At 56.2% G+C, this 26017-nt stretch overlaps 2 protein-coding genes, 1 long non-coding RNA gene and 1 pseudogene across 6 annotated transcripts; 1 reads left to right on the top strand and 3 right to left on the bottom strand.

Annotated features, from left to right (window-relative positions):
• Positions 1-1246: 1246 nt before the first annotated feature.
• Positions 1247-6996, bottom strand: LOC101709673 (amine oxidase [copper-containing] 3). Its single transcript, XM_087202232.1, has 4 exons — positions 5403-6996; positions 3896-4181; positions 3465-3594; positions 1247-2758 (listed from the first exon to the last, which is right to left on the bottom strand). The coding sequence occupies exons 1-4, from the start codon at positions 6994-6996 to the stop codon at positions 2483-2485; spliced, it is 2286 nt and encodes a 761-aa protein (XP_087058358.1). The 3' UTR covers positions 1247-2482.
• Positions 6997-8950: 1954 nt separating this feature from the next.
• Positions 8951-13938, bottom strand: LOC110344825 (amine oxidase [copper-containing] 2 pseudogene; annotated as a pseudogene). The gene has a single exon (XR_015447711.1). The product of XR_015447711.1 is annotated as an amine oxidase [copper-containing] 2 pseudogene (transcript).
• Positions 13939-14136: 198 nt separating this feature from the next.
• Psme3 (proteasome activator subunit 3) lies at positions 14137-19400 on the bottom strand. Of its 3 annotated transcripts, none has more exons than XM_021240262.2 (11): positions 19260-19400; positions 18331-18363; positions 18159-18221; positions 17887-17991; positions 16616-16664; positions 15706-15818; positions 15446-15514; positions 15071-15138; positions 14929-14983; positions 14751-14837; positions 14137-14387 (listed from the first exon to the last, which is right to left on the bottom strand). In XM_021240262.2, the coding sequence occupies exons 4-11, from the start codon at positions 17944-17946 to the stop codon at positions 14307-14309; spliced, it is 582 nt and encodes a 193-aa protein (XP_021095921.1). In that variant the 5' UTR covers positions 17947-17991; positions 18159-18221; positions 18331-18363; positions 19260-19400; the 3' UTR covers positions 14137-14306. The 3 variants fall into 3 exon arrangements, with proteins under 3 accessions (XP_021095921.1, XP_004859360.1, XP_004859359.1); XM_004859303.4 differs by having other exon boundaries at positions 19030-19304; XM_004859302.4 differs by lacking the exon at positions 19260-19400 and adding an exon at positions 18465-18592.
• A 254-nt stretch (positions 19401-19654) lies between these two features.
• LOC147821067 (uncharacterized) lies at positions 19655-21749 on the top strand. The gene is made up of 2 exons (XR_015447712.1): positions 19655-19844; positions 21281-21749. It is a non-coding gene; the product is annotated as an uncharacterized LOC147821067 (long non-coding RNA).
• Positions 21750-26017: the final 4268 nt, after the last annotated feature.

Below are 26017 nucleotides of genomic sequence, written 5' to 3'. Positions count from 1 at the left end.
CTGGGCACCAGCGCAGCCCGGCATTTAGGGCCCCCCCCAGACTCTCAGCATGCGTGAAGGGACTGTCCTAGCCCTTGGAGCCCTCACGGGTGCCCGTGTCCACAGCCCAGGGAAGCCCCCGTCACCTGAGCCGCGGGCTCCCCCGTCCAGCTCCTCCTTCTGAGGACAGGCCCCCACCCGAAGGATCAGGGCACCGATCTCGGGGGCACCCATTCCTTCTGTCGCAGTGGCGCCCCGGGCACTGTTCACGCCAAGACACTTGACAGTCTGTGGCCAAGGCTCCAGACGAGCTCCATGGAGATGAGGAATCTGAGTCTCTGACCGCCTCCTGACCCGTGCAGGGCAGATGTCCCAACCCCTTGATATCTGTCCTCCCCTCAGTGGGCCCTGGGGCAGGGCCCTCGTCCCTGGTCGAGGGGTTCAGAAACCCATCACACATTCTCACAGAGTCACACACACACGCAGCACACACAGGCTGGGCCTCAGCTCCAGAGATGGCGTCCAAGGAGCCATGGCAAGAGAACAAATGGCAGCACCACCTTGCCTGCCCTTCTTCCGGCTGGCAGCCACCACGGACGGGCACCAGCCCTAAGAGGGAGTAAAGAAGAGCCGGGGAGGTAGCTCGGTGGCACCGCGCCTGCCTGACCTGGGCAAGGTCCTGAGTTTGATCCCCAGTACTGGGAAAAAAAGAAAAGGAGTCGAGAAGGCTGGAGCCCTAAGCTCTGCATTCCAAGAGGGGTCAAGAGGAGCCGAGCACTTCTGGCCAAGTGGCCTCCTGGCCGCCCAGCCCCTTCCCCACTGCCAACAGAGCTGGAGGGGTGAGTGTGGCTGAGCATTTCCTCAGAGTTAACAGAGGGGCCAAGGAGCTGGGCATAGTGGTGCACACCTGTGATCCTAGCACTCAGGAGGCTGAGCCAGGAGGATTGTGCTGAGGTCCAGACCAGCCTGGGGCTCCATAGCAAGAGACTCATCTCAAAACACAAACAAAAAAAGGAAAGAAAGAAAGGTCGGCCAAGGAAGCTCTAGGGGCCAACCCACTTCTCTGGGTGTCAAGAATTTGAGAAGTGGGTGGGCCAGGGATTTAGCTCAGTGGTTCTGGCGCCTGCCTCACAAGCACAAGGTCCTAAGTTCAATCCCCAGTACCAAAAAAAAAAAGAATTTGAGAAGTGGGCTTCTCCCTTAACCTGCTTTATACCCACCCCTTTCACCTACCCATGAAACATGGCGGGGGCGGGGGGGGAGCCAGTTCTAATTGGTTTGGGCCCATTTATTATTTATTAGACTCAGTAACAGACACAAGGTCAGGGTGGTGGCCCCTCCCTGAGCGCATCAGAACAACACAGGCTGACTGTGGGGACAGCAGGTGTGCACGACTCCCCTCTCCCTAAACTCAACACACGGGGCACAGGCTCACAATCTACACTTTGCCTTCATGCTGGAAGATGAGGCCCCGAGGACGGTAAGGCAGAGGACGAGTTGTTAGCTGCGTTACATGGCGTCGTCGGCATGCACGGCACTGACCCCTCTTTGTCCCCCTGCGTTGTGCAGACCAGCGAGGGACCAGCAGGGCCAGGTGCCCAGACCAGGATGCCAGGCCCCGGCTTATTTGTATGCCTGTGGGTGATTGGTCGGTTTGGCTCAGGGGGCGGAGTCTCCAGGACTTCTGCTTCATGGGTGTCCAGGCTCATTCCTGTCCCAGCTCTCTCCTGCTGGGTGCCCCTCTGGTCACCTGCAGGCCTAGAGATAAATGCCCGGTCTCCTCGTCGTGGCACTCCCAGCATCACCTGCAGTGCAGGTGAGGTGAGGTGCAGCTACTGGAGCTGCTACTCTCACTACAAGCACCCTCCTCAAGGGAGTGGAAGGCAGGAAGCAGACACAGGGGGCAGTCCACAGATACCTGCTGCCCAGGCATGACAGGCTGGGCACAACTGCTCCTCACAAATGACAGGCACACGAGGCCTTGCCCACGAGGCACCCTGGCATCTCTGAGACTTCCACAGGCTCAGGACCAGGAGAGACTGCAGTTGAGAAGTGAGGGCTAGGGACACCAGGGAGACACATCCCCTCAGGACCCAGAGGGAGGCCAGCAAGGCAGGGACGTGGATGAGAGGCTGAGGGCACACGGTCCCTTCTGGCTCCTCTGAGTGTGTGCGGGACACGTGGACCTACCCTGGGATTCTAGGGGATGACCCCACTGCATCCTCACAGGCAGGCTGAAAGGTTTGGGGAAAGCCAGAAAGCATCAAAAAGGGTCTCATCTGGGGACAGCTGGCCGCCGCTCAGGCTCTGCCTGGGCCGCCCCCTCCTCCCTGCTGGGGCTCGGCACAGCGGGACCAGCAGTACCCGGGCTCCCGCGACAGGCAGCCAGGCTCTGATGCCCCCAGAGGGGGTGGGCACAGAGGACAGAGGGACGGAGGGCCGTGCAGGGGACAGCAGGCTGAGGAAGGATGCGGGGGCCAGGCTGGCTGTCCCTCACCTGCCCCTAGTTGTGTGAGAAGCCCCCGTGGGAGAAGGCAGGGAGGCCAGGGGCACAGGCGGCGGCCAGGGGCAGGCAGGCCAGGGGGTTGAGCTCGCAGGCGCCAGCGTCCTGGCCCCCCTGGAAGTACATGGAGTCAGCAGAGCGGAAGGAGGGGTCCTCGTCAAAGAAGTTGTAGGGCCGCAGGAAGAAGCCCACCCCGTTCCCCGCCGTCACCGTGTTGGGGATGTCCTCTGCGTGTGGGATGTGCAGGAATCCAGCTGTCACCCAGGCCACCAGATCCTAGCAGGGGCAGGAAAGGAGCCCCTGAGGCCGGCTTTGTGGAGACGCGCCTGCCCGCTTCCCACAGCGGCCCGTGAGGTTGGCCTCAGTGCACTGACCATGGGTCTCGAGTCTGAGTAGTTTTTCCTTCTGACCAAGAAATCAAACCCATTTCAGACGGGGAGCAGCTGCTGTCTCCCCATGCCTGGCCTGAGCCTGCAGCTTGGCCGCTTCCCACCCTGTCGCCCATCCTCTGGCATGCACCCCGGAGGGTGACACCCTCTGCCACCCTGAGAGTTTCCAGACTATCATGCAGGAATGAAGGGTAGAGGGAGACAATCAGGGATGGGGAGGCCAAAGCAGGCTGACTCAGAGAAATCCACCCTTCCCTGATCCGGGCAGGAGTGCGAGAGGCTGGGAGTGCGGGATCAATGCTCGTCCCTGGGAGCTTCCAGCCCCCTTGAGTCCTGGGGCCAGGCAGGACCAGTCCACACAGCTGGCACTTACAGGGCTCCAGGTGTGGGGACAGGCTCGGGCCTGACCCCACTGTCTGCACATGAGTTCCCAACTCTGGAACCCCCCCGGCCCCCCCACCATGCATGATCAGCTCCACCCACTTCAGAAGGCAGAAACCAGCTCCACTGGAGACCAGAGGGGTTTCGGGGAACCTCCTGGGGCAGATGAGGCCAGAGCTTGCACCTGCCTGTCCCCGCCCGGGCCAGCTCACCTCCCCCGTGATGGTCTCGTTGTTGATGAAATCGGCGAAATCCACGGTGGGCGTCCAGGGGTCGTTCTGATTGAAGATGCTGGAGCTGCTGGACTCCTCCTCCTTCCGCCGGGTCACGGCCAGCTGGTACCTGAGGGGACACTGGTCATTAACCCTGTCCTGCCACTGCCTGACTGTGACAGAGGGGCCTGAGGGCCACGCCATGTCCACGTAGCTGCTAGGGCCGTACAGTCCCGTCTGTCCCTCCCCGTCCCTGCTCCGTACACGGCCCTCCCCCAGAACGGGGCAGTTCCTCCTCCACTTCCGCCTTCCAAGACCAAATGGGTGCCAGTGCCCACCCTGGCAGCTCCCCTGCCCCGAATACCCTTGGGCCTCTTCCCTGTGCCCCTCCAGAGGTCCCCTGCTGGCCCCTGCTGCTGACCACCACTCACCGGACCCAGCTGAAGGCCCCCGCCACGGAGCTGTTCGGGGGCAGCAGCTCCCCAACAGGGCCCAGCGTCTGCACGCGGTAGCCCCGCGGGTGCCCCCACTTGTTGCTGCGGTTGCTGGCCAGGTACAGGTAACGAGGGGTGGCCCCGCCCAGGGCGAAGGCGGCCTGCTCCTCCGTCTCCAGCAGCTTCCGGGTCACCTGCAGCCTCTGGATCTGGTGCTCAGGGCGCCAGGGCACAGCCGCGGGGAAGAAGGCCAGGTCCTCGGCCCAGACCCAGTTCTCCGGTCCTGTGGGGGTGTGGGGTGGACAGGCAGCGCCTGGCGTCAGTGTGGGGGCCGCAGAGCAGCCGGGCTGAGGGGCCCCGCACCCCCTCTCTGCAGGCCTCCAGGATTTCCACGTCCCCTAGCCAGAGATCTGTGTGCACTGCCAGGGACAGAGCTCAAAGGGCACCACTTCCTCCCACGCCCACGGGGATGCAGACAGGCAGAGCACTGCCTGGCCTGCGTGGGGCAGCTGACTCCTCAGCCTGGCCCAAGGCGGTCACCAGGGCAAAGCCAACACGGCTGAGGGCTGAGTGAGTGCCAGGGACATGGGGACAGGGCCTCAGCTGTGGGAGGACAGGGGAGGTTGCGTGACAGGTGGTGCCAGTGCGGGGAGCAGCAGGCTGGGCGCACAGCAGGCTGGCACCGGGGCTCTGGGCACAGCGTGAACCCGGCGTCTGAGAGCGTCCAGCACAGCTCGCTCAGAGAGGGTGGGGCACCGCGGGCAGTGGGCGGCTGCAGGACCAGCCAGAGTCCGGAGCTACTTCGAAAGCCGGACAGAAACACGTGTGCTGAACTCAGTGCAGAGAAGGAAAGTGAGACAAAGGTGAAACCCCAAGGCACCAAGGAGCATCGTCTCCTCTCCGGCCACTCCAGGAGCTTCCCAGAATTCCGCATGGGGTCCACGCTGCCCTCCCGCTCCAGTGAATGGCGCCTGAAGACAGGCAGGAAATCAGGGAGACGGAGGCTCCATCACAGGATACAGCACCAGCAGGGGCCTCTCAGGCTGGCCTGGGCCCAGGCAGAGGGCATCCAGGTCCTGCGCCGGAGCACTCACCCTCAGACACACAGGGAAGTGGCGGGACATGGGACAGGAGAGGCAGCGGGGACCCAAAACCCAGCCCTGCCTCCTCCCCTGCCCAGCCCAGCCCAGGCCCAAGATTTCCTGAGGCTGTCAAGAGGAGGCCAGCAGGGCCAGGGATTTAGCTCAGTGGGTTCACCACCTGCTGCGCAAGCGTAAGGACCCGAGTTTGATCCCCGGTACCAAAAAAAAAGAGGAGGCCAGCAGCTGTGCACTCTGAGGCTGAGCAAGATGCACACAAACCTAGCAGCCAGCTCGCTCTCCTGCACTAAGAGGGAGGCCTGGGATACAAGGCTCTGTCCTGGAAAAACTACACAGAACCCAAAGCAAATGGGGACCGCTCTTCAGCGCCTCTTACAGAACTCTCACCCTGGCGGAAGTCTCACCTGCCACGTCCAGGTCAACCTTGAAGTGGATGCTGTGCGTGTGGACCGTGCCCAGCACATGCTCCCCGACTCGGTTCCCGTACCGTTGGGCAGCACCGAAGAAGAAGGAGGAGCTGATGTAGCCCGTGGCATGGACTCTGACTTCGATGGCCCCGTTGGGGTGGAAGATCACGTCCCACACATAGTCATAGTTGAGCAGGGTGGCCACAGACCTGACCACCAGCACCGTGTCCGCGACGCCCCCATAGTAATGGGAGTAGAAATCTGAGTGGTGTCGCCGCAGGGGGAGGCCCTGGTTCTGTTCAAACACACACAGGGCGTCTCGGATGGTCTTGGGGGCCTGAGATCCCACCAGGAAGTGCCGGTCCACGTAGGTGGCCAGGTAGGGGCAGTCCACCCCACGGGCCAGGGGCGTGGAGTACTTGCCAATGCCAAAGCTGCTGTCCATGTAGTGGGTCAGCATTGCCGCCGGGGAGTTCCCCCCGTAGACGGCCAGGGCCTCCTGGACGCTGACCTCGTAGGCCACCCTCTCACCCCGGAAGCGGATGTCAAAGACCCTCGGGCCACTGAAGGCTCCTAGGCCAAAGGAGAAGGCCCACAGGGAGGAGGCCACGCGACTGCCCTGGACACTGAAGCGGGGGCCTTGTGGGGGGAACTGCAGAGGGGGAGCTGGGCCCGGGGGCACCGGCGACTTCAGGGACCAAGCCCCACCTGTGCCATTGTCAGGGACGGGCACCACCTTCACCAGGCCGGCCTCAAACAGGTGCTCCAGCCAGGTCAGGCTCTCATAGTAGCGGCCCTGGAAGAACACCTGCCGCACGACCCAGCGGGCTGGCTCCGGGGCCCCGTGGTCCACCAGCAGCTCCAGCCCCACGGGGTGCAGGAAGATGCCAGCACCTGAGACGTTGTAGTAGAGGCCGAACCAGGTGGCCCGGTCTCCTGACTGCAGGCCACGGGGCGCCGTGGTCATTGCCACCAGCTGGCCAGGTGTGTAGAAGCAGCAGTGGTGGAGAAGCCCCGCAGCCTGGGGCAGCTCTCGGTCGAAGAGCAGGTGGTCGATGTCCTGGTACTCTCGGGCCAGCACAGGGCGCCGGTGGTAGGGCAGGGGGCCGCCGTAGCGCTCCACGGTGACGTCCCGCAGGTAGGACGGCTGGGGCAGTGGCCCCACCACCAGCTCGCTCACGTTGGGCTGGGCCTGGGCCCCAAAGAACACGATGGCCAGTGCCTCCCGGGCGGGTGGAGGGGCCCCTGCGTCCATGTGGGCCAGGGCCGCGGCCTTGGGGGGCAGCTGCAGCTCCACTGAATACACGCAGGTGTCCGAGGGCCGGGCCTGGGCGGCGTCCACCAGGCCCGGGCCCAGCCGCAGGGTCAGGAAGCTCAGCACGGCCGCCAGCTCCTCTGGGCTCAGGTCTGCAAAGAGCTGGCCGGGGCCAGGGTGCATGTGGGCCTGGGCAGTGGGCGCGGCTGACGGGCATGGGGGCTGCTGGCCAGGTTGGGGCCCATCTCCACTCCTGCTGGCCAGCAGGACGCAAACCAAAGCGAAGATGGTGATGACGGCCAGCGCCAGCAGCACCAGGGTGGTCTTCTGGTTCATGCTCCCTTGAGTGCAGCCAGGCTTCCCCTAGGCTGGGGCTGTGAGTTCCCAGCCAGCGCTGGAGGGGCTTGGGCTAGCCGAGTGGCCAAGCATCAGACTGAGGTTCCCAGCGGTTGCAGCCAGGCTGCGGGTGAGACTGAAGCTGGGAGAGGTGGGGCGCAGGCTTGGGCCAGGCTGGAGGGCGGGTCTCAGCCACCTCTGTGATTTCCAGACCGTACATGGCTCTGTCCTCCCAGCTCCGCTCTGCTCTGGGTCAGGGTTGAGCCTGGGGTGGGGGTGGGGCGGCTGGTTGGGGGCCCCACCCTCGGGAGAAGCAGGGTCCCCCTGCAGCCCCCGGGCCCCCCCAGCCTGCTACATCCCCACCCCCACTTCCGCTGGGCCAGATGTCCTCTCTGCTGTCCCTGGGATGCCTTACCTCCAGCCCCTGCAGCTTCCAGAGCCAGCAACATTCCTTGGCCAGGTCTCCGGGCCTGGCCTCTCTCCTCCATCGCTGATTTCCTTGGCCTGCTTCCTCCATATTCCCCAGGGTGCTGTAGACACTTAAAAAGTCAAACAGAATCAACTCAAGGGAAATTCTTGGAAGACTTTTTATTATCACTTCCTTCAGAAGGCCCAGGCACGAGGGAATGTCTGGTATCACGTGAACACCAGCTACTTCTGAGGGGGAGGATTTGTGGTGTTTCTGTACTACTATTTCAAAATCATTTTGATAAATCTATCACGTAAAAAAACTGAGCAGAAAATGGGAATTCACCAGAGGAATGTGTGGGCCTTTATTGTGGGAGTTTTGTTTCTGGGAGCAGGTGTGACAGAATCACAGGTGACCGAGGGGAAGGAACACGTGTCCCCCACGCCCGATGTCCTGACGCACCCACTGCAGGCCTAGAGGCCTTGGTAAGTGAAAGGGGGCAAGTGGGGGATGCAGGCTGCAAATCAGGGGGTGCAGGCCACAGGGTTGGCACTGCAGAGCCCGGCATCCTGGTCCCTGTCAAAGTAGATGCTGTCAGGGACAGAGATGGAGGGTCCTCATCAAAGAAGTTACAGGGCTGGAGCAGAAGCCAGCTGTTTTCCCCACAGTCACTGTGTTGGGGATGTTCTCAGAGTGGGAAATGTGAAGGAAGCTGGCTGTTACCCAAGCCACCAGATCCTGCAGAAGGAGGAGGAGCTGGATGGCGAGGGAGGCAGGACTGGAAGAACCAGCCTCCAGGGCTACACTGCCCAGCCTCTGCCCAGCCCTGGTCCACACAGCAAGCACATGACTTTGTGTCCAGGGCTCCTCAGCCACCCCAGGCATGAGCCCTGGACCCCAAATCTGAGAGGAAACCATTCCCTCCAACCTATGGCTGGAGGCCGGCAGCCAGGATGGCGGGCACGGTCTGTGCTACCAACCTCTCCTAAGAGGGTTTTGTGCTGGTGAAATCGGCAAAGGCCCCCACGGGCAAGCAGAGGTCATTGTGGTAACAGATGCTGCTGCTCCTTGCTCCTGCTCTTTCCTCCGGGTCACATCGAGCTGCTATCTGGCCGGAATTGTGGTGGGAGGGCGGTGTGGAGAACACCAAGTGCCTGTAGGCCCAGAAGTCCTCTGGACCCAGTTCCGTGAGGCCCCTGCCCCCCGATGTACCGGGTTGAGGGCATACCTGGGGGAGGTCACCCGTGGGTTCCGAGTTGGGGCCACTCCCTCCTGGCCCCCAGCCCTGTCCTCACCTCCTCCAGCTGAGGGGCCTCTCAATGTTGCTTTCCAGGGGCACGTGGACGCCAGGGCGCTGTGGATCTGCACTGGGTGCCCGTGCTGGTGACCCCAGGCGTTCATCTGGTTAGTAAGCCAGGTAGAGGTGGCGGGGGAGGGGCTGCCCAAGGAAATGCTGCCAGCTCCTCCCTGCCCAGCACCTGCCAGGTCAGCTGCAGACACTGCAGCCAGTCTCCGGGCTCCAGGGGGCAGCCACGGGCTTGAACACCGTGTCTTCCGCCGCCACCTAGTTGTACAGCCCTGCAGGGGAAGGGAAGGGAAGGAGAGGAGTCTGTGCCAGGTCCAGTCGCTGTCTGGTCCCTCGTCTTCCCCAGGGTGTCCACAGCAGTGACCTGATCCAAGGGTCAGAGTCTGTGCCCAGTGCTGGACCTGGGCGGGCTGGGCCAGTGCTAGTCCAGCTTCTAACTTGCCCTGTCCAGTAGGTCAAGTCCCATGTGGCTATTTAAAACTTTAGCTGGGCTGGTGGCACATGCCTGTAATCCCAGCACTTGGGAGGCTGAAGCAGGAGGATCACTGTGACTTCAAGGCCAGCCTGAACTACATAGTGAGACTCTATCTCAAAACTACCAAGAAAAAAAAAAAAAGTTACAGCTTCAGTTCCCCAGTCACGCAGCCTCACTGAGAGCACTCCTCCCCACATCCAGCTGGAGGGCCATGTAGAACATCACAGAGCAGAAAACTGCTACCGTCACATCAAGTGCTCCAGGCAAGGACCCAGCGGCCTCTGGGTCTCGTGCTCTTGTTACTCTGAGGCTCTGCTCTGGGCCTAATTAAAGCTGAGCTGTTACCGAGCTCAACAGTCGGAAAAGCACCTCGCACTGCCTGGGACCTGAGCGCGCCGTGACGTCGAAGGGGATGCATGGAGAGGCCAGCTGGGAGGACCCCCCCATCCGCCCAGCTCTGGGACTCCTCGGCCTTCCACCCCCACGAGGCAGCAGGCAGTGGTTCCTTCCAGAGTCTGTCTCTCCACTGTCTGAAGCGCCTCGGAATCTACGGTCCTGCAGGCTGTCAGCAAGCACGGTGGGGGCCACTCTTGTGCGGGGCAGGAGAGCTCGCCCCTAACCATGTGGCCCCACACCCATCCTCAACCGGGTGTTCCCGAGTCTTTACTGCCAGGGGTGCTGAGGAGCGACCTCCAGCAGGGGAGCAAGCGTCACAGTCCGAGCGCGGGACAGCAGGCCGGTGAACAGGACCGCTTGAATGGCGTCCCGGTTCCTCCCTCCCCTCCCACAGCCAGCCCTGCCACTGGCGCTGCAGGCTGCTCGAACCCTCCTCGGCCTCCTCCTGTTCCCCGCTGTAAGGTCAGGCCCTGGTGGATTTCTAACTTGCTCCTGGGTCTGAGTCCGTAACCTGATGGGACTTTCCTGTGTCAACCAAATCCAGGAGCAGCAAGTCCTCTCTGAGCTTGTCTCCCTTGAGAAATCCCCCCACATTCAACGGCGAGCCTCCGGCCAGCCAGCCACATCCCGCGTCACCGTGACGAGGAGTGAGTGGTCTCTTCATGAGGGCACTCAAGGTGCAGCACCTCCAGCCACAGTCACCCATGCCCTGGTCCACCCTCCTGTGTCTGCCTCTGCTCACCCAGCCTTTGGAATTAGTGGGCAAGAGGCGAAGGGCCGGCTCTCGCCCATCTGGCCTCCCCAGAGAGGCGCCTGGTGGCCTGAGGCTGAGGCATTAGACACGAGCATTGCGTATTGCAAGCACTTTCACAACAGTGAGGCTGCGGGGCGGGAGACAGGGCCAGGCAGAGCCCCTGGCACCACTGGCCGGATTCCAGCAGCCTCTCATCGGATATGGAGTCCCTGCCCCGACCTGGCCCAGCCCTCCGTCCTCGCCTGGCTCCAGCCACATCCCGGTCCACCTTGAAGTGGAAGGCGTGTGCGTGCCCCCCAGCATGTGGTCCCCCACTCGGTTCCCAAAGCGGAGGGTGTCCACACCCCGTGCAGCAGGGCTGTATTGATGTAGCCCGCAGCATGGACCTGCCCCTCCAAGGCCCCACTGGAGTGCAGCATGAAGCCCCAAATATAGTTGTAGTTCCCCACAGAGGTCACTGACCATACAAGGGCCAAGCCGGCCACACCCCACGGAAATGACTCTCAATGCAGCGGAGGTGCCTGCGCAGGAGCGGCCCTGGGAACAGCTGCATCACCACCCCTGCAGCGTGCGTGTGTCCATGGTGGCGGCCTGGCAGGGGCAGTCTATGGCTGCACCAGGTCTGGCTGTCACAACCAAGCCTGCAGGTGCTGCCCACCTAGCAGGTCACTACGGTCTTAGGCGAGTCGGCACCACACACAAACTCTCCTGGAGGCTGATTTTGTAGGCCACGCACTCACCCTGAAACTAGACACCAAACATCCTCAGGCCACTGAACACCCCAAGGCCACAGGTCAAGGTCCAGAGTGGGGACACCACCGAGTGCCCGCGCACACTGTACTGGGAGCAGAGGCACCTGACCACCTTAGCTGGCCCAAGTCTGCATAGCAGCGGCCGAGGGAGAGGACCTGCTGGACAGCGGGCCGGCTCCAGGGCTCTGTGGTCCAGCAGCAGCTCCAACCCCACAGGGTGCAGGAAGACACCGAGGCCCGAGACATCGTAGTAGAGGCCAATCCAGGTGGCCCGGTCCCCAGCGTGCAAGCCTGAGGGTGGTGTGCAGAGGCATCAGGGTGCAGGCGCTGTAGTTGAAGACGGGAGCCAGGAAGCTGGGTGACCTGGGGAGCTCCACCTCTCTCACCTGCTTCCACATCTGCAAAAAGCTCCCAGCAGGGGGCGCCGGCGGGAGGGCAGGGGCCGCCATAGCACTCCACGGTGAGGTGGGGCTGGGCCTGGGCCCCAAAGAACATGATAGCCAGGGCCTCTGCGGCAGGTGGGGGCCCCCTGCATCCATGTGAGCCAGGGCCGCAGCCTTGAGCGGCAGCTGCAGCTCCACCGATTAGACGCAGGCCTGGGCCACGTCCACCATGCCCGGGCCCAGCCGAGCGGTCAGGAAGCTCAGCACGGCCACCAGCTCCTCTGGGCTCAGGTCTGCAAAGAGCTGGCCGGGACTGGGAGGTGGCTGCAGTCGACAGGCAGTCAGGAGGCCGGCTGGCAAGGTCTTGCTGGTCAGCAGGACACAGGGCAGAGGGAGGACAGTGACAGGACAGCCCAGGAGTACCAGCAGCACCCTGGGAGTCACAGTGCGAGCCATGGTTCCGGACAGCCGCTCAGGGTGGCCTTACATTCACTGGAATGGAGGGGAACGGAGAGAGCGCCACCCTGCAGGTTGGGCAGCATAGTTGACCTTGTTTTATAATTCAGTTCCAATTTTCTGTCCTGCAGTTTGGCTCAAGGTGCTCCTTCCAAATGCAGAGCCTCATGGTCCTGAGCTCCGCCAGGAAGCAGGTAGGAGCTGCAGTACTGGCATCCACTGTGGGACAAGGGTCAACTCCAGCTGCTGCCTGGGACAGCCACAAGAGCCTCTGCACCCTCCCAGGCCTTACCATGGCCAGGCAGCATGGCCTGCCAGCTCCATGTCCACTGCTGCTGGGTAGGCAGCACTCAGTTCTGCTGGGGCCCAGCCGAGGCAGGGCCTGGGGCCTCAAGCCTTGTCTAGGTGGTGAGAAAGGCCCAGGTGGGTCCTGGGCTGAGCCTTTGGATTTGTACACAGAACCCAGCTCTGTAAGCCGAGATCTCAGGAATCACACACATCAAGTACTCAGCCCACCAACAGGGCAGGCAGCCAAGACCGTGCTATCACCCTGCACAGAGAGCACCGCAGAGGGATCACCACTAAGCCCCTAAAACCCTGCTTGCAAGGTGAGAGTGGAGGAAAATATTTCAGAGGGAGATCAGGAGTCCTAGGCAGCCCTCCAAGCAATGTGAACCCAAGACCAGGCATCTCAGGCCTAAGCCAGAACTAGGGAGGACAAGGCAGGGTGTGGGGCACAGTGCCCTCTACTGGCAGCTCTGGGTATCACCGGGAGGACAGGACCCTTCTAGCCACAGGCGCAAGGGACAGAAGCCAGTCTGGCTAAAGCCAACTTCAGTGTTTAGACTGAACTTGAGCCCCCCCTGCGCTGGGCAGGAGCCTCAGTCTCTCTAGGACCCTGGAGGGTGGAGGGCTAAAGAACGCTCGTGGGCAGGTTGGTGACCATGGAGGCAGATCTGCACATGCGTGCACAAACCCATGGTTTTGTCCTTTCCACCAGAGCATGGCACCAGGGTCTGCAACTTTAGAAAGAGGTCCAAGTACCTGTATTTTTAATAATTTCTCAACATGGTAAAAGAATTTTACATTACGATCCAAGGGGTGAAGGGCGTGGAACGGTGGAATAGCAGACAGGAGGGGGGCACAGGGCAGGGAGGAGCACTGCGAGGGCTGGCAAGACAGCCCCCTCAAGGCGGCTGGCTTGTTACTGAGCACTATCTGGGAAGAGCGCCGGAGGAGGAACGATGCATCCCAGGCTGGAAACATGACCAGGGCGTGGAAGACAGAGACGGGGAGGAATGAACATCGGACAGGTGGTGAGGGTCACCGGCAGGCTGACCGCAGGCAGCAACTCCCAGTGGTAGCAGAATAAAAACAGTGGGGCAACAGGGTCCCCATGGAGGCTGGGACAGTGAGTGGCATCTCTGGGCATTCAAGAGGCGGCAACGGTTGTGACCTCTCAGCATAGCTACACACACACACGCACACACGCACACACACGCGCACACACATGCACGCACGCACGCGAACGATGCTTTCCCTGGAAGCACAGCACAATAAACAGGAGAATTCCCGGAGGGAAGGCCCGGCCCTTGGCTCTCAGGGCCTGCTCCTCCGGAGAGCACAGCAGAGGGCGGACGGCTGTGACTGCAGCCTTCCGGAACAGTGCCTGAGACTGCTGCCGCCTCTGGGAAGGCATGAGGGGCCTGGGGCGGAAGGGGGTCGGGTGGAGCAGCAGGTAGGGGTGACACCTCAGGGCCAGGAACCCAGTGCGAACACGGGGGCTCTCAGCTGAAGGCCTGGGGTGTTCCTCGCCAGGACAACGTTCTAAGTGGTTTGAATGCAGACAGGAAACCTAAGTTGTCACCAGGGTGACTGCGGCAGGGCGGTGCCAATGTCTCCCAGGGGCAAGAGATGCCAGCCTTCTGCCAGGAAGAGAGGACAGCTCCCTGCCACCCAGCTCCTAAAACACCTAGCACGTGCCCTGTGGTCCCTCAGCTGCCACCCAACTAATCATCGAAAGGAAGAAAATACAAAGCCTAAGACATGGGAGGGAGATGGGGAGACACAATCCTACGCCACCGCCCCGTGCGCGCGTGCATGCACACACGCACGCACGCCTGGAGTTCTCCAGAAATGAGCGCAGGCCAGGTGGGGCTAGGGAGGGAGACAGAAGAGTTCCTGAGGCCTGAAAAAAGAGGTAAACACGTCACAGGACTAGATGAGAGTTTCATTAGACTAACTAAAAACAGAGGTGTGGTTACGACTTCCAGCCAGGCTCCCACGGAGAGACAGTTAGGTAACAAACCAGGGTGACCTGGGTCTCGGTCTCTGTCTGGGTCTCGGGCCAGACTCACAGAGCCCCGGCCCCGCCCAGCTTCAGTACAGCGTCTCCGCGTTGCTGCTCCGGGGCCGTTTGATCTTCTCAATGTTTTTCAGGATCATGTCGTGTAGAGTGACCTGCGAGGAGGGACACTGGGAGTCGAGCTCTGTCAGGCCACCACCACACTCACCTGAGCCGGGCCCGAGGCCACCCCAGTGGACTCACTAAGCCCTGGAGCCCATTTTGTGCAGACGATAGAGGATCCTCTGCAGCCAGCTCAGAGACAACCCGAAGCAGGAGCTTGGACAAGGCAGCGTCTCACATGGAACTAGGGGACTTTGTGGAGCTAAGCGTCTCACTGTGCTGCCCAGGCTGGCCTTAAACTCCCCACCCTCCTGTCTCAGCCTCCGGAGTTCTAGCCATTTTGCCGCCAGCCCAGTCTCTCAGAGCACAGAGGACCAAGAGAAGCCCGCACTGGGGGCCAGGGCTGGGCGACTCACGTATTGGTTCCGCAGCTCCGAGATGATGAGCCGGAGGCTGATGTACTCCTTCTCGTCGATCTCTGTCACGGTGCGGCGATAGTCCTCCTGTGGGGCGCAGCACAGGGCTCGTCCCCAGTCTGCCCAGGCAGGCCGCGCGTGCCCAGCAAGGCCGCCCTCCGCCACAGCACCAACTTACCACATGGGGATACTTAGCTATTTTAGAAACCAACTTGGCTCTGGTAATATAGTATCTGGAAAGAGAGAGGACAGAGGGAAGCTTCGGGGCCCCAGCCAGCGCCTCCCCCGCCCCCATCCGGGCCAAGCCCATGCAGCCGCACCTGGAGATCTGGTCCAGGTAAGACGCAGCTTCACTCTCAACAGTTCTTAGTTCTGCAACTGTCTCCTCCTGGGGAAAAACAGTGCGTCAAAAGCCCCTTCAAAGCTGGGCACAGTGGCACGCACTGGGAGCCTGAGGCAGGAGTATTATAAGTTCCTGCTCAGCCTGGGCAATTTAAAAGAAACTCATCTCAAAATTTAAGAAAGGAACTGGGGGTGTCGCTCAGTGCAAAGGCCCTGGGTTCAATGCCCTGTATTAGGAAAGCCACTTCCACTTCACTCCACAGCAGCCCTACAGGAAAGGACAGGGCAGACAGGGCCGGGGAGACGGAGCCCTCCCGCAGCCTTCTCTCCGCCGGGCAAGGCAAGCACGCTACCTGAATGGACACCCCAAAGTTGTTTCCATCTTCTATCCTGGGAATCAGGAGCTGCACCCACATCTTGACCTGAACGGTGAGAGACCGGACGTGTACATATGAGGGCCTCGGCCTTTTCTGTGCTTTAGAGCCACGATTTACGCTGCTGGGTCACACGCCAGGGCCACAAAAGCCAAACCAGGACACTGGGCCCCGGCCCCAGCCCCGCGCCTCCAGCCCTCGCCAGGCGTCTCAGTTGCGGTGTCACCAGCCCCGCGCACCGTGTTACACTTCTCGATCAGCAGCCGGATCTCGGGCTTCACTTTCTCGATGATGTCCACGAGCTGCTGGTTGCTCTTCAGCATCCCGTTGGGCATCACGAACACCTTTGTTCCTGGCAGGGAGGCGAGGGCCAAGCAGTTAGGGTGGACAGAAGGTCACACTGTCTTCGATCTTTCTCTCCTTCCCCAGACCCACAAGCTGCTGCAACTTCTTTTCTGCACCTCAACCCTACCACGACACCACTACCAGAATCAACAGATGAGTGAAGCAAAAGACGAACAGCTGAGCTATGCCAAGAGTTTTAAGAATGCAGAACAATCTTTATTTTGTGGTATTGGGGATTGAACCCAGGGCAGCTTTCACACTGAGCCACATCCCTAACCTTTTTAAAATTTTTTATTCATTTTAAAAATTTATTTATTTCTTGAGAAAGGGTCTTGCTATGCAGTCCAGGCTGGCCTTGAACTCAAGGCAATTCTCCCGCCTCAGCCTCCCAAGTGCTGGGTTATTTTCTTATTCTGAGACAAGGTCTCTCTGTCACTGAATTACTCAGGCAGGGCTTGAACTTGTGATCCTCCTGCCTCTGCCTCCCACAATGCTGGGACGACAGGCGTGCGCCACCATGCCCAACTGCAACAAGTAACATTAAAAGGGAAAAAAAATAACACAGAAGTGGGACTTCCAGGAAGAACATGCGCTGTGCAGTCTCCACCTCCAGTCGCTCCCTTGGCGACCCATGCCACGTCAGACACTGTGTTCTTGGCACTCTCAGGTTAGAGGGCTAAATAAGAACCACGTGCGAAAGACTTGTGGACCCCGACGTTAGGAAATGCCTGGAGAACACCAGATCTGCCCTACTCCTCAGGGCTGCTGCCAGCAAGGAGGCTCAGGGAGTCAGGCGCTTCTTACCTTGCAAGGCCTCTTCACATTCATCCAACTTTCGCTTCTTGTAAGTGGGCTACAGATACAAAGAGGCAGGAATTAGCCTGCCCTCCACACCCACGGGCCAAGCACAAGCCTTCAGCCAGTGTCTTCCCTTCCTTGACCCCGTGGGTTGCCTTATCGACTTCTGTACAATTTCCCAAACAGCTTTAAAAAACAGCTCTTGCCAGAAAGCAACTCGCACTGCGTTGAGAACCCCAAACTTGCAAGAAATATGATACATTTAAAGCAATCAAAGAGAGAAAAAGATACTCCAAAAAACAGGAAAAAGCAATCAAGGCAGGTTAAGAAAAATTACAGGAATATGTACAATCTGCTAGTTCTACACATTAATACAATATCCAATCAACAAACATGTCATTAGCACGTGCTTCATAGCGGGAACAAAACCAGGGACTGAGGATACAAAGGTGTATTTATCAAGAGTGCTCCGTGGACCGGGGATTTAGCTCAGTGGTTTCACCGGCTGCTGCGCAAGTGCAAGGACCCGAGTTGGATTCTCGGTTTAAAAAAAAAAAAAAAAAAAAAAGGTGCTCCTGCTCTCCGGATGCACAAGGCTGATCAATGAGACAGTGATGCAGACAGAGGACATTCCAGTTCCACACCTGTGATAAGAGCCTGTGGACACGTGACTGACAAAGAGGAGATGCTGTGGAGCCAAAGCAAAGATAAAGAGCACAGACACACAGCTAGGACTTCTCAAGCCAGAACAACTCAAGGGGGAAGAAAAGTCTTTTTATTTTTTTTTGGTACCAGGGATCAAACTCAGGTCCTTGCACTTGCAAGACAGGCGGTGGAACCACTGAGTCAAATCCCTGGCCCAAAGAAAAGTCTTGTTCAGAGCCCAGGGAAAAGGCGGGGAACATGGGGGAAGCTGCAGGGAGCACAGTCTTATTTGAAACTCACTCTCTGCCACTGAAAGCAGCATTAACATATTCTCCTCGTGTCATGGACGGACACAGGAGTTAAAAGGAATAAATACACTGGCATCAGGGCCGGGGATTTAGCTCAGTGGTTCCGCTGTCTGCCTCACAAGCAAGCGGAAGGACCTGAGTTTGATCCCTGGTACCAAAAAAAACCCCCCCAAAACAAACAGAAAAATACACTGGAGTCATCTCGTCTATAACTCTCCGGGTCTTAGTTCCCACATATAAACCCCACTTCCTTTAAACTTCCAAGGAAACAGAGGACTGAGGACCTATTGCTCAAGAAGGCAACGATGACTCCAGGACACTTACGCCATCCAGTCCGTCGTGGCTGTTGGTGAGGAGAATGGGGTCCGGGACTGGGAGATTCATGTCCGAGTGGATCTGAGTTAGGTCATGGATATTCAGGATTGGTTCCTGAAAGAGACACCCAAACATAACATCAGTCTTTTCAAGTTAAACAGAGAAGTGTTTCATTGAAAGGGTAGGAAACACAAAACAGAACAGAATCAACAGTTTGTCCCATTTCTCAGAAAGACTAGGGCCAAAAATAGCTAATTTAAGGAAAGAAAAGTATCTCTCACCTTCAAAAAACTATCAAGTTCTAACAATTTCTTTGGGAAAAAATTTGCCACCAAATCTTCTGCCTGGATAGGGGAAACACACCTCAATTAGTAACCGTGGGAAGGTCTCTCTACAAATATCTCCTCTTTGGGAAACTCCCATCAGGCACGTTCATTTTTCTATTTCACTCACCTCACTTGTGATTCGCTCCCTGAAAGAATCAACCTGAAGTAACAAGGACAGAGGTTCAGTAAGAGCAATTCATTATTTGGCAGCTGAGGCCAGGCCAGGACAAGGAATCCCAAACCTAGCTGTCTTTCCCTCACCTTGAAGTTATAATGAGAAACTAAGAGGCCCCCAGACTGCAAATACTTTCTTTTTTTGAGGATCCATTTCTCCATTGTGGAGAGGAGTCAGCTCCTCTCTCTCCTCTCCCCTCTCCCCTCCTTTCCTTCCTCCCTCCCTCCCGGTGTCTGGAGCTATTTGAATTTGCTAAGCAGACAAAAGAGAGCTATGGAGGGGCGTGAGCTCACAAACGCCCAACTCCCGCCAGACGCGACGTGATGCTGGACCCGCCGACACCCGAGAGTGGGTCGGGCAGCGGCTGGGGCGGGGACGGCGCGGGGCTGGGATTGCAGCCGTCACCGGCTGGCGGCTGGGAGCCGAGCACGTGTCCACGGGCCCCGGCCGGCCCGGCTCTGCGACCCCAGGCGAAGGCAGAAAGCCTCCATCGCTCATCCGGGCCCGCAATGCCCAACCCGAGGTGCGGGACTGGGTCGAATCGCGAGAAGACGCCGAGCTGGTGTCCCCAGGGAGACAAAGACGCCGCGGGGCGTCCCGGGGCTCGAGGTGAGGGGCGAGGGGCGAGGGAGGCAGGACCAGTACCGCTACCTTGAGCTTCACTTCCTGATCCACCTTCAGCAGCGAGGCCATGGCCGGGCCGGGCCGTGTCCGCTCCACTGGAGACCAGAGGCGCTGCGGGCTCCGGGGAGGGGGCCGGAGGGACCTGAGGAGTCTCCGCTGCCCTCGGGACCCGGCCGCCCTCGCTGGCTCTCTGGCCGCTCGCTCGCTCGCTCCCTCCGTGCCGGCGCCCGCCCACCGCCTGCAGCCTGCTCGCTAACCTGCTCGCCCTCCCGGCTTTCGCCGCTCACGCCGGAAGTTGCGTCACAGGTCGTCGCCGGGACTCGCGGGGAGGTGCGCGTAGTCCGCGCAAGCGCGCTGGGGCTCGACCTGCGCCGGGGCGGGACTCTCGTCTCCCGGGCTCCGGGGTTCCGGAAGCGGCGAAGGGAAAGAGAGGTCGCTGAGGGCTGAGGGTTACCGAGGAAAGAGCTGCCGAGATACCCAGGGACGATTGGACCCTCCGTTGGCCTAGAACGCTCCTTCAGCAGAGACCCTCACCGTTGCCGCCCGCAGGACGACCCCGTCGCGCCCTAGTGACGTAGCGGGAGGAAGCAGACGGTCGGAGCCGGAGCCGAGTTCGGAGTCGGTATACGCCCCCTCGGCCGCCGCTGTGGGCTAAAGCTGGAGCCACACAGATAGGTTCTCTTGTGCCCGTTTCCCCGCCCCTGACGATGAACGCCCAGGCCTCAGAGACCAACAGCCTGATGGGCAGGTTGATGCCCCAGTCTGGACCAGAACCAAAACTGAGTCCGTTTCCTCAGGGAAGGAAGTCTGAAACCACGTCTCTTCGCTCTCCAGGGCACGCGGTGCGTCTCTTAACATTGGCTTTTCCACTCCATTAAACGGGCTAGGATGCCGTAGGGTGCCAGGCTCCGATATACGTCAAAGTGTTCTAGTAATCACATTTTAAAAAGGAAATGAGAGAAGATGAACTTAATTTTAATCATTTAAGTCCAATTTATCCAGTCAGCCTTATGTGTAGGTTTGGGATCCACAGGATCCAAACAACAGCCAATGCAAAACACACACACAAAGTGCACATGTCCAGACTTTAATTGTCGTTTTTCCCTAAATGATACATTATAACAACTATTTACATAGCATCTTCATTGTATTGGGTAGTACTAATCTCCCAGGGATGCTTAGAGATGACTGTACTATTAACATGTGATCTGTATAAGAAATACCAGAGCTGGGTGTAGTGTCCCATGCCTGTAATCCCAGCACTCGGGAGGCTGAGGCAGGAGGATCACCAAAAGTTTGAAGCCAACTTGGGCTATACAGTGAGTTCATGGCCAGAAGCCTAGACTACATAGTGAGACCCTGTCTCTAAAAATTTTTTATATCAAGTCTTCAACACCTGGTGTATTTTTTTCTTTTTGGTACCAGGGATCGCACTAGGGTCCTTGCGCTTGCGCAGCAGGCGACAAAACCACTGAGCTAAATCTCCAGCCCCCTGGTGTATGTTTTTACACTTAACCTCATTTCTCTGTGTGGGGCCTTGATTATGCCCAAAGCAGGCTGTAAGTGCAGTCTGTGAAGACCTAACTCCACAATGGGCTTGTTTTGAGAAGCAAGTCTAGCCAAAACCTACGTGCCAAGGTCAGAGTGACTCTAACCCAAATTCCCTTCCCACAATTAAAACCTTAACTAGAAGGACGAGGTTATTTGCTAACTACAGGCCTATATTTTGTCTGTTCCGTTCCTCATTCAAGAATGCTTTGTCTTTTCCTTTACAAACCTTGCCTGCATCAGTAACATGTCTATAGCAACTGGACATCCCCTCATGTAGCCCCTTTACCGCAATCTGATCATGATGTTATCAATAAATAGCACTGGCTGTCCTGGTTCCCCACTTTTTTCTTTAATTCTGTCTGAGTCTTTCTTCAACCCGGTGTCATACACTGGGCAGGAGACTGGAACCTACTGCAGAGGTCTCCAGTATCTGTGTGGTGGTGCCACATTTGTGATCCTCAATAGCTACCTGTGGCTCAGCTCTGGGAAATAAAAGGTAAACAGAATTCTCAAGGTCTCCAGTGTGGTGGGGCATAATACTGGAAAGACACCAAAGTACACTCACAACATAATTGCAAATTTTGATTAATGTTAGGAAATAAATGGCTGACAAGATAAGCTATCTATCTGCTTAATGCTCAGCATTAAGAAATCAGCCCTCAGACTAGTAGTTACCATCATTCTGGGAGGCCTTGCTCAGGAGAGAGTTATTGTCTCCCATTTCCAGAGGCCAGAAGTCTAAGCCAAGCTGTCCAAGGACCACGCCCCTCTGGAGGCTCTAAGGAAGAATTTGCTGGAGACCCAACTCCCAGCTCCTGGCAGCTTCAGGTGTCCCTTGGCTTGGAAATGACAGTGTGTCTCTTCACTTCATCTTCCTTCCGCATGAATCTTCCTCTGTATCCAGATTGCCCCTTCTCGTGATGATACCAGTCATAGTGGACCCTGATGAACTCACTAACTTGATCGACCACAAAGACTCCATTTCCAATCAGGACGTGTTGAACACCTTTTGAATGGGAGGGGCACAGCCAACCTGAAAAACTTACATCACCTGAAACGATCTTACTCATTCACCATGTGTATGGCTAAATTCTCTCCTCTAGAACAAAAACCATGTTGGCAATTCACTAGCCATTCCCTCAGATCTGGAAGAGTGAACTACACACAATAAATTCTCAGTAAACATGTTGAATCCATTGCTCGGGGTACGTTGTTGGTTATTCAGGACCCCTCAAATACTGCATGCAGTAACTATCACATACTTTATACTTACATCACACGGGGCGTTTTCTTGTGCCAGGTAAGGCTCACTGTGTTTCATGTAAGAACTCACCTTCCTTCACACTACCCTGTGTCACGCACAGGGCTTTGTGATATTCTCATTTTGTAAATGAGAAACAAGGCTCTGAAGAGTTGAGAAACTTGCTGAAAGCCACAGGATTGATGATGTCAAAGATAGGCTTGAAGTCGAGTGGCTGGGACATCTGTCTTGGCCCCTCTCCTCACTGGGACACAATAACCAACGCCCCCAACTTCAAGGAAGAGGGGTTTATTTGGCACACGTTTTCAGCCCATGGGCAGCTGCTCCAGGGCAGGACAGCAGGGCCGAGGAGCCAGCGGAGGAGAAGGTGCTCAGACCATGGCAGCCCGGAAGGAGGGAGAAGGGAGGCACCTCTAAGCCTGGTCACACCTCCCGAGAGCAAGTCAGCTGTGCCTACAGCACCCCGGATCCAGTCCCTTCCAAACACCGGAGGCTTTGGGACGTTTCAGATCTAAACCGTAACAGCATGCAGCTGTTCAGTGGCGGTCAGTAGACTCCCTGCCACCCCAGAAGCCCGCTACTCATCTAGGCTTTTGTGACAGTTGTCAGTGGCCGCTGGGCAGGAAGAAGGGGAAGACGCCAGGCCTAAGTGTGAGTCCACCCAGCTCCCCTAGAGGGCGCCTCGCGCTGGAAGATCGCGGCGGAAGGAGGATAAGTCCTTTTTTTTTTTTTTTTTTTTCCTTTTGGTACCGGGGATCCTTGCACTTTCGAGGCAGGCGGCAGAACCACTGAGCTAAATCCCTAGCAGTACCCAGGGAAATTGATCTACTTCCACGGATCGCACCGATCCCGCAGCAGGGACAACATCCGTTTAAAACTATAGAGAAGTCACTTCGGAGAGTGGAGGTGATTCTCTAAGCAACATAAGTCACCAAGAAAAGTAGAGTTGACTTCCTAAAAATGTAAACATTTTTGCACACATGGAAAATATCGTACCTTGCCAAACCATTCGTGAAAATTGGAAATTTTTGAGAAAAAGATTAAGAATGCAATAGACAAGTGAGCAAAGGATCCATACATAATTCATAAAAGAGGAACTACAATAGGCAAATATAGGGTAAATCTTCAGCTTTCCCAATAATTGGTGATGCCGGTTAAAATACCAGGGAAGTGCCTTTTGTTTTTGCTTTTGTCCCTCCAGTATATGCTCCACAGTAGCGGTGCAGGCATCCAAAACAGCTCCCTCTAACATTACTGGAGATGCGGAAGAATTAATGCCAACCACTCTGAAGACAGTTGCCAGTGTTAAGAGACATGAAAAGGCCACAGTCTTAGTTCCGTAACCCCAGCTATTACGCACTATCATAAGGCGGCAGCAGCTCTTTGCTGTAGTATTGTCATCAGCAAAGCTGGAGTTACATAATGGAAATTTTCAGCAATAAAAAAATACATTAAAGGGCTGGGGATTTAGCTCAGTGGTTCTGATGCCTGCCTCAAAAGTGCAAGGACCTGAGTTCGATCCCTGGTACTAAAAAAAAAAAAAAAAATTAAAGCTGCCTGTAATACCCACTACTCATGAGGCTGAGGCAGGAGGATTCCATGTTTAAGGCCAGCCTGGGCAATCTAGTAAGACCTTGTTTCAAAATAACATATAAAAGCTGAGGATTTAGCTCAGTGGTTCCGCCACCTTCCTCAAAAGTGCAAGGTCCCTGCCAGGGATTTAGCTCAATGGTTTCACTGCCTGCTGTGCAAGCACAAGGACCCAAGTTCGATCCCCGGTACCATAAGAAAAAAAAAGAAAGTGCAAGGTCCCAAATTCGATCCCTGATACCAAAAATGTATATATATAAAATATATTAATTTTTATAATTTTTAATATAAAAATTTAAACATTTTATATATATATATATATGTACATAAAACAAAAGGGTTGGATATGTAGCTCAGTACTAGAGCATCCCTGGTTCTATCCCCAGTACCTTAAAAAGAAAAGTAGCATATAGGTTGGTAGGCATAGATAGCTCTGTGGCAGAGTACATGCTTAGCATGCATAAGCCCCTGGGTTGGATTTTCCAGTACCAAAACACAAAGAGAGAGAGGAAGCCACACAATTATAATAACAAAGGTAAGTGTTGACAAAGGTGTGGAGAAAGTGAGACCCTCATACACTGCCTGGGAGAAGTCTCAATGGTATAATCATTTTGGAAACTACCTTGGCACTCTCTTGAAAGGTTAAACAGAATGACCAAGGGACCCCGCACTCCACTTGTAGATGGAGAAACCGAGAGAAACGAAGGCAGGTGTCCATGCACAAGTTTGTGCACAGATGCTCACAGTGGCTTGATGCATGAGACCCACAGTGGTAACAACATGCATGTTCATCAACTGAGAAATGGAGAAATAAATATGGTATACCCAAGCAATGGAATATTAGTTGGACATGAAAAGGAATGAAGTGCTGACAAATGCTACAACAGGGTGAATTTTTAGAACTTCGTGCTAAGTGAAAGTAGCCGCAAGATACCAATGGGTTGGGAGAATTCATTTATGTAAAGTATCTTGAAAAAGACAATCTATAGGAACAGGTGCAGTAGCAGTTGCCCAGAACTGAGTGAGTTGGAGCAAAATGGGGAGGAATTGCTGGTTGGGGTTTTTAGGGGAGATAATATTGCCCAGTGATCGCCACCACCCACCTTCTCCTACTGCAGTAGAAACACCAGGTAAACTTATTATCGTGCATTATTTAGGGAATAATGAAAAGGGGGGAAAGTCTACATGTTCAGCACAGGTGCAATTTTTTTTTTTGAGACAGGGTCTCACTATGCAGTTCAGGCTGACCTTGAACTCATTATGTAGCCCAGGCTGGCCTCAAACTAACAGCAATCCTCATGCCTCAGCCTCCTAGTTGCTGGGATTACAGCTGTGTGGCACCATGCCTCAAAACACAGATGCAATAAAAAAATTATTTTTCAATCCATAGTTGGTTGGATCCTGGGATCTGAAAGAACAACTGACTATATAAGGTTTATTGTTAAATATCCTTCATAATTATGTTTATAGAAATAAATTCCCATTAATTTCCTTTACATAGCTTTATTGAAATATAATTCACATAATATACAATTTACCCAAAGTATATAATTAGTTTTCAGTATAGCATTGAGTTGTGCAATTTTCACCACAAAGAATTTGAGGATATTTTCCTTTCTTTTTCTTTCATTTTTTTTGAGAAAGGGTCTCCCTATGAGGTCTAGCCTGGCCATTAACTCACTGTGTAGCCCAGGCTGGCCTCCAGCTCAAAGTGGATCCTCCTGCCTCAGCCTCCCAAATGCTGGGGTTACAGGCGTGTCCCACCATGTCTGGCCCTGCTTTCTACTTTATGAACTACAAACATTTTCCACATTTCTCTTTTGAATATTGTGTTTACAGTGTTTTAGATTATCCAGGAATTTTTATTTGTTTTTTTTTTTTGTACCGGGATCGAACTCGGGTCCTTGCACTTGCACAGCAGGTGGCGAAACCACTGAGCCAAATCCCCGGCCCTTGTCCAGCAATTTTTAATTTTCAAGGAGTAAAATTCAGTGGTTTCCTTTCTGGCTTCTGGTTTCCACACCGTGCTTAGACCTTCCCCACTCCAAGATCACGAGAGTAAACACTCCTGCTTTCATCCAGTGCCTTTGCGCTTCCTTCTTTCATGGTCCTTTTTTCTAGGCAGAGATGGGGACTGAAGCAGGGACCCCTGCGTGTGGGAGCTCCCACTCTGTCACTGTGCTACAACCCCTGCCCCAGTCACTGTGTTTGTGATGTTTAAATTTGCATCCAATCTGGAATGCAAAGTGGCTGAGAAGTGAAATAGAAGATTCAACTCACCATGATGTACTTGGCTCTTTGGATCCACCCATTCCTTGGTTTTTTTTTGGTTTTTTTTTTTTTTTGGTACCAGGGATCGAACTCAGGACCTTGTGCTTTCGAGGCAGGCGTGGTACCACTGAGCTAAATCCCCAGCCCCCACTCATCATTTATTAAATATTTCATTTCCCGCTGGTTTTGTTTTTTGTTTTTGAGACAGGGTCTCACTGTGTAGCCCAGGCTGCCCTTGAGTGTCCAGAGATCCTTCTGTCTCAGCCTCTGGAGTGCTAGGATTTCAGGTGCTCATTAGCACACCTGTCTTCCTACTGATTTGAAATATCATTTTATCACATC

The sequence above is a fragment of the Heterocephalus glaber genome, unplaced genomic scaffold, assembly GCF_053883595.1.
Source record: "Heterocephalus glaber isolate CG9 unplaced genomic scaffold, H.glaber_assembly_v1.0 deba00001773, whole genome shotgun sequence".
NCBI classification, from domain to species: Eukaryota; Metazoa; Chordata; class Mammalia; order Rodentia; family Bathyergidae; genus Heterocephalus; species Heterocephalus glaber.
Note: the sequence above shows the minus strand (reverse complement) of the source record. Positions and strands in the feature narration are given on the sequence as shown.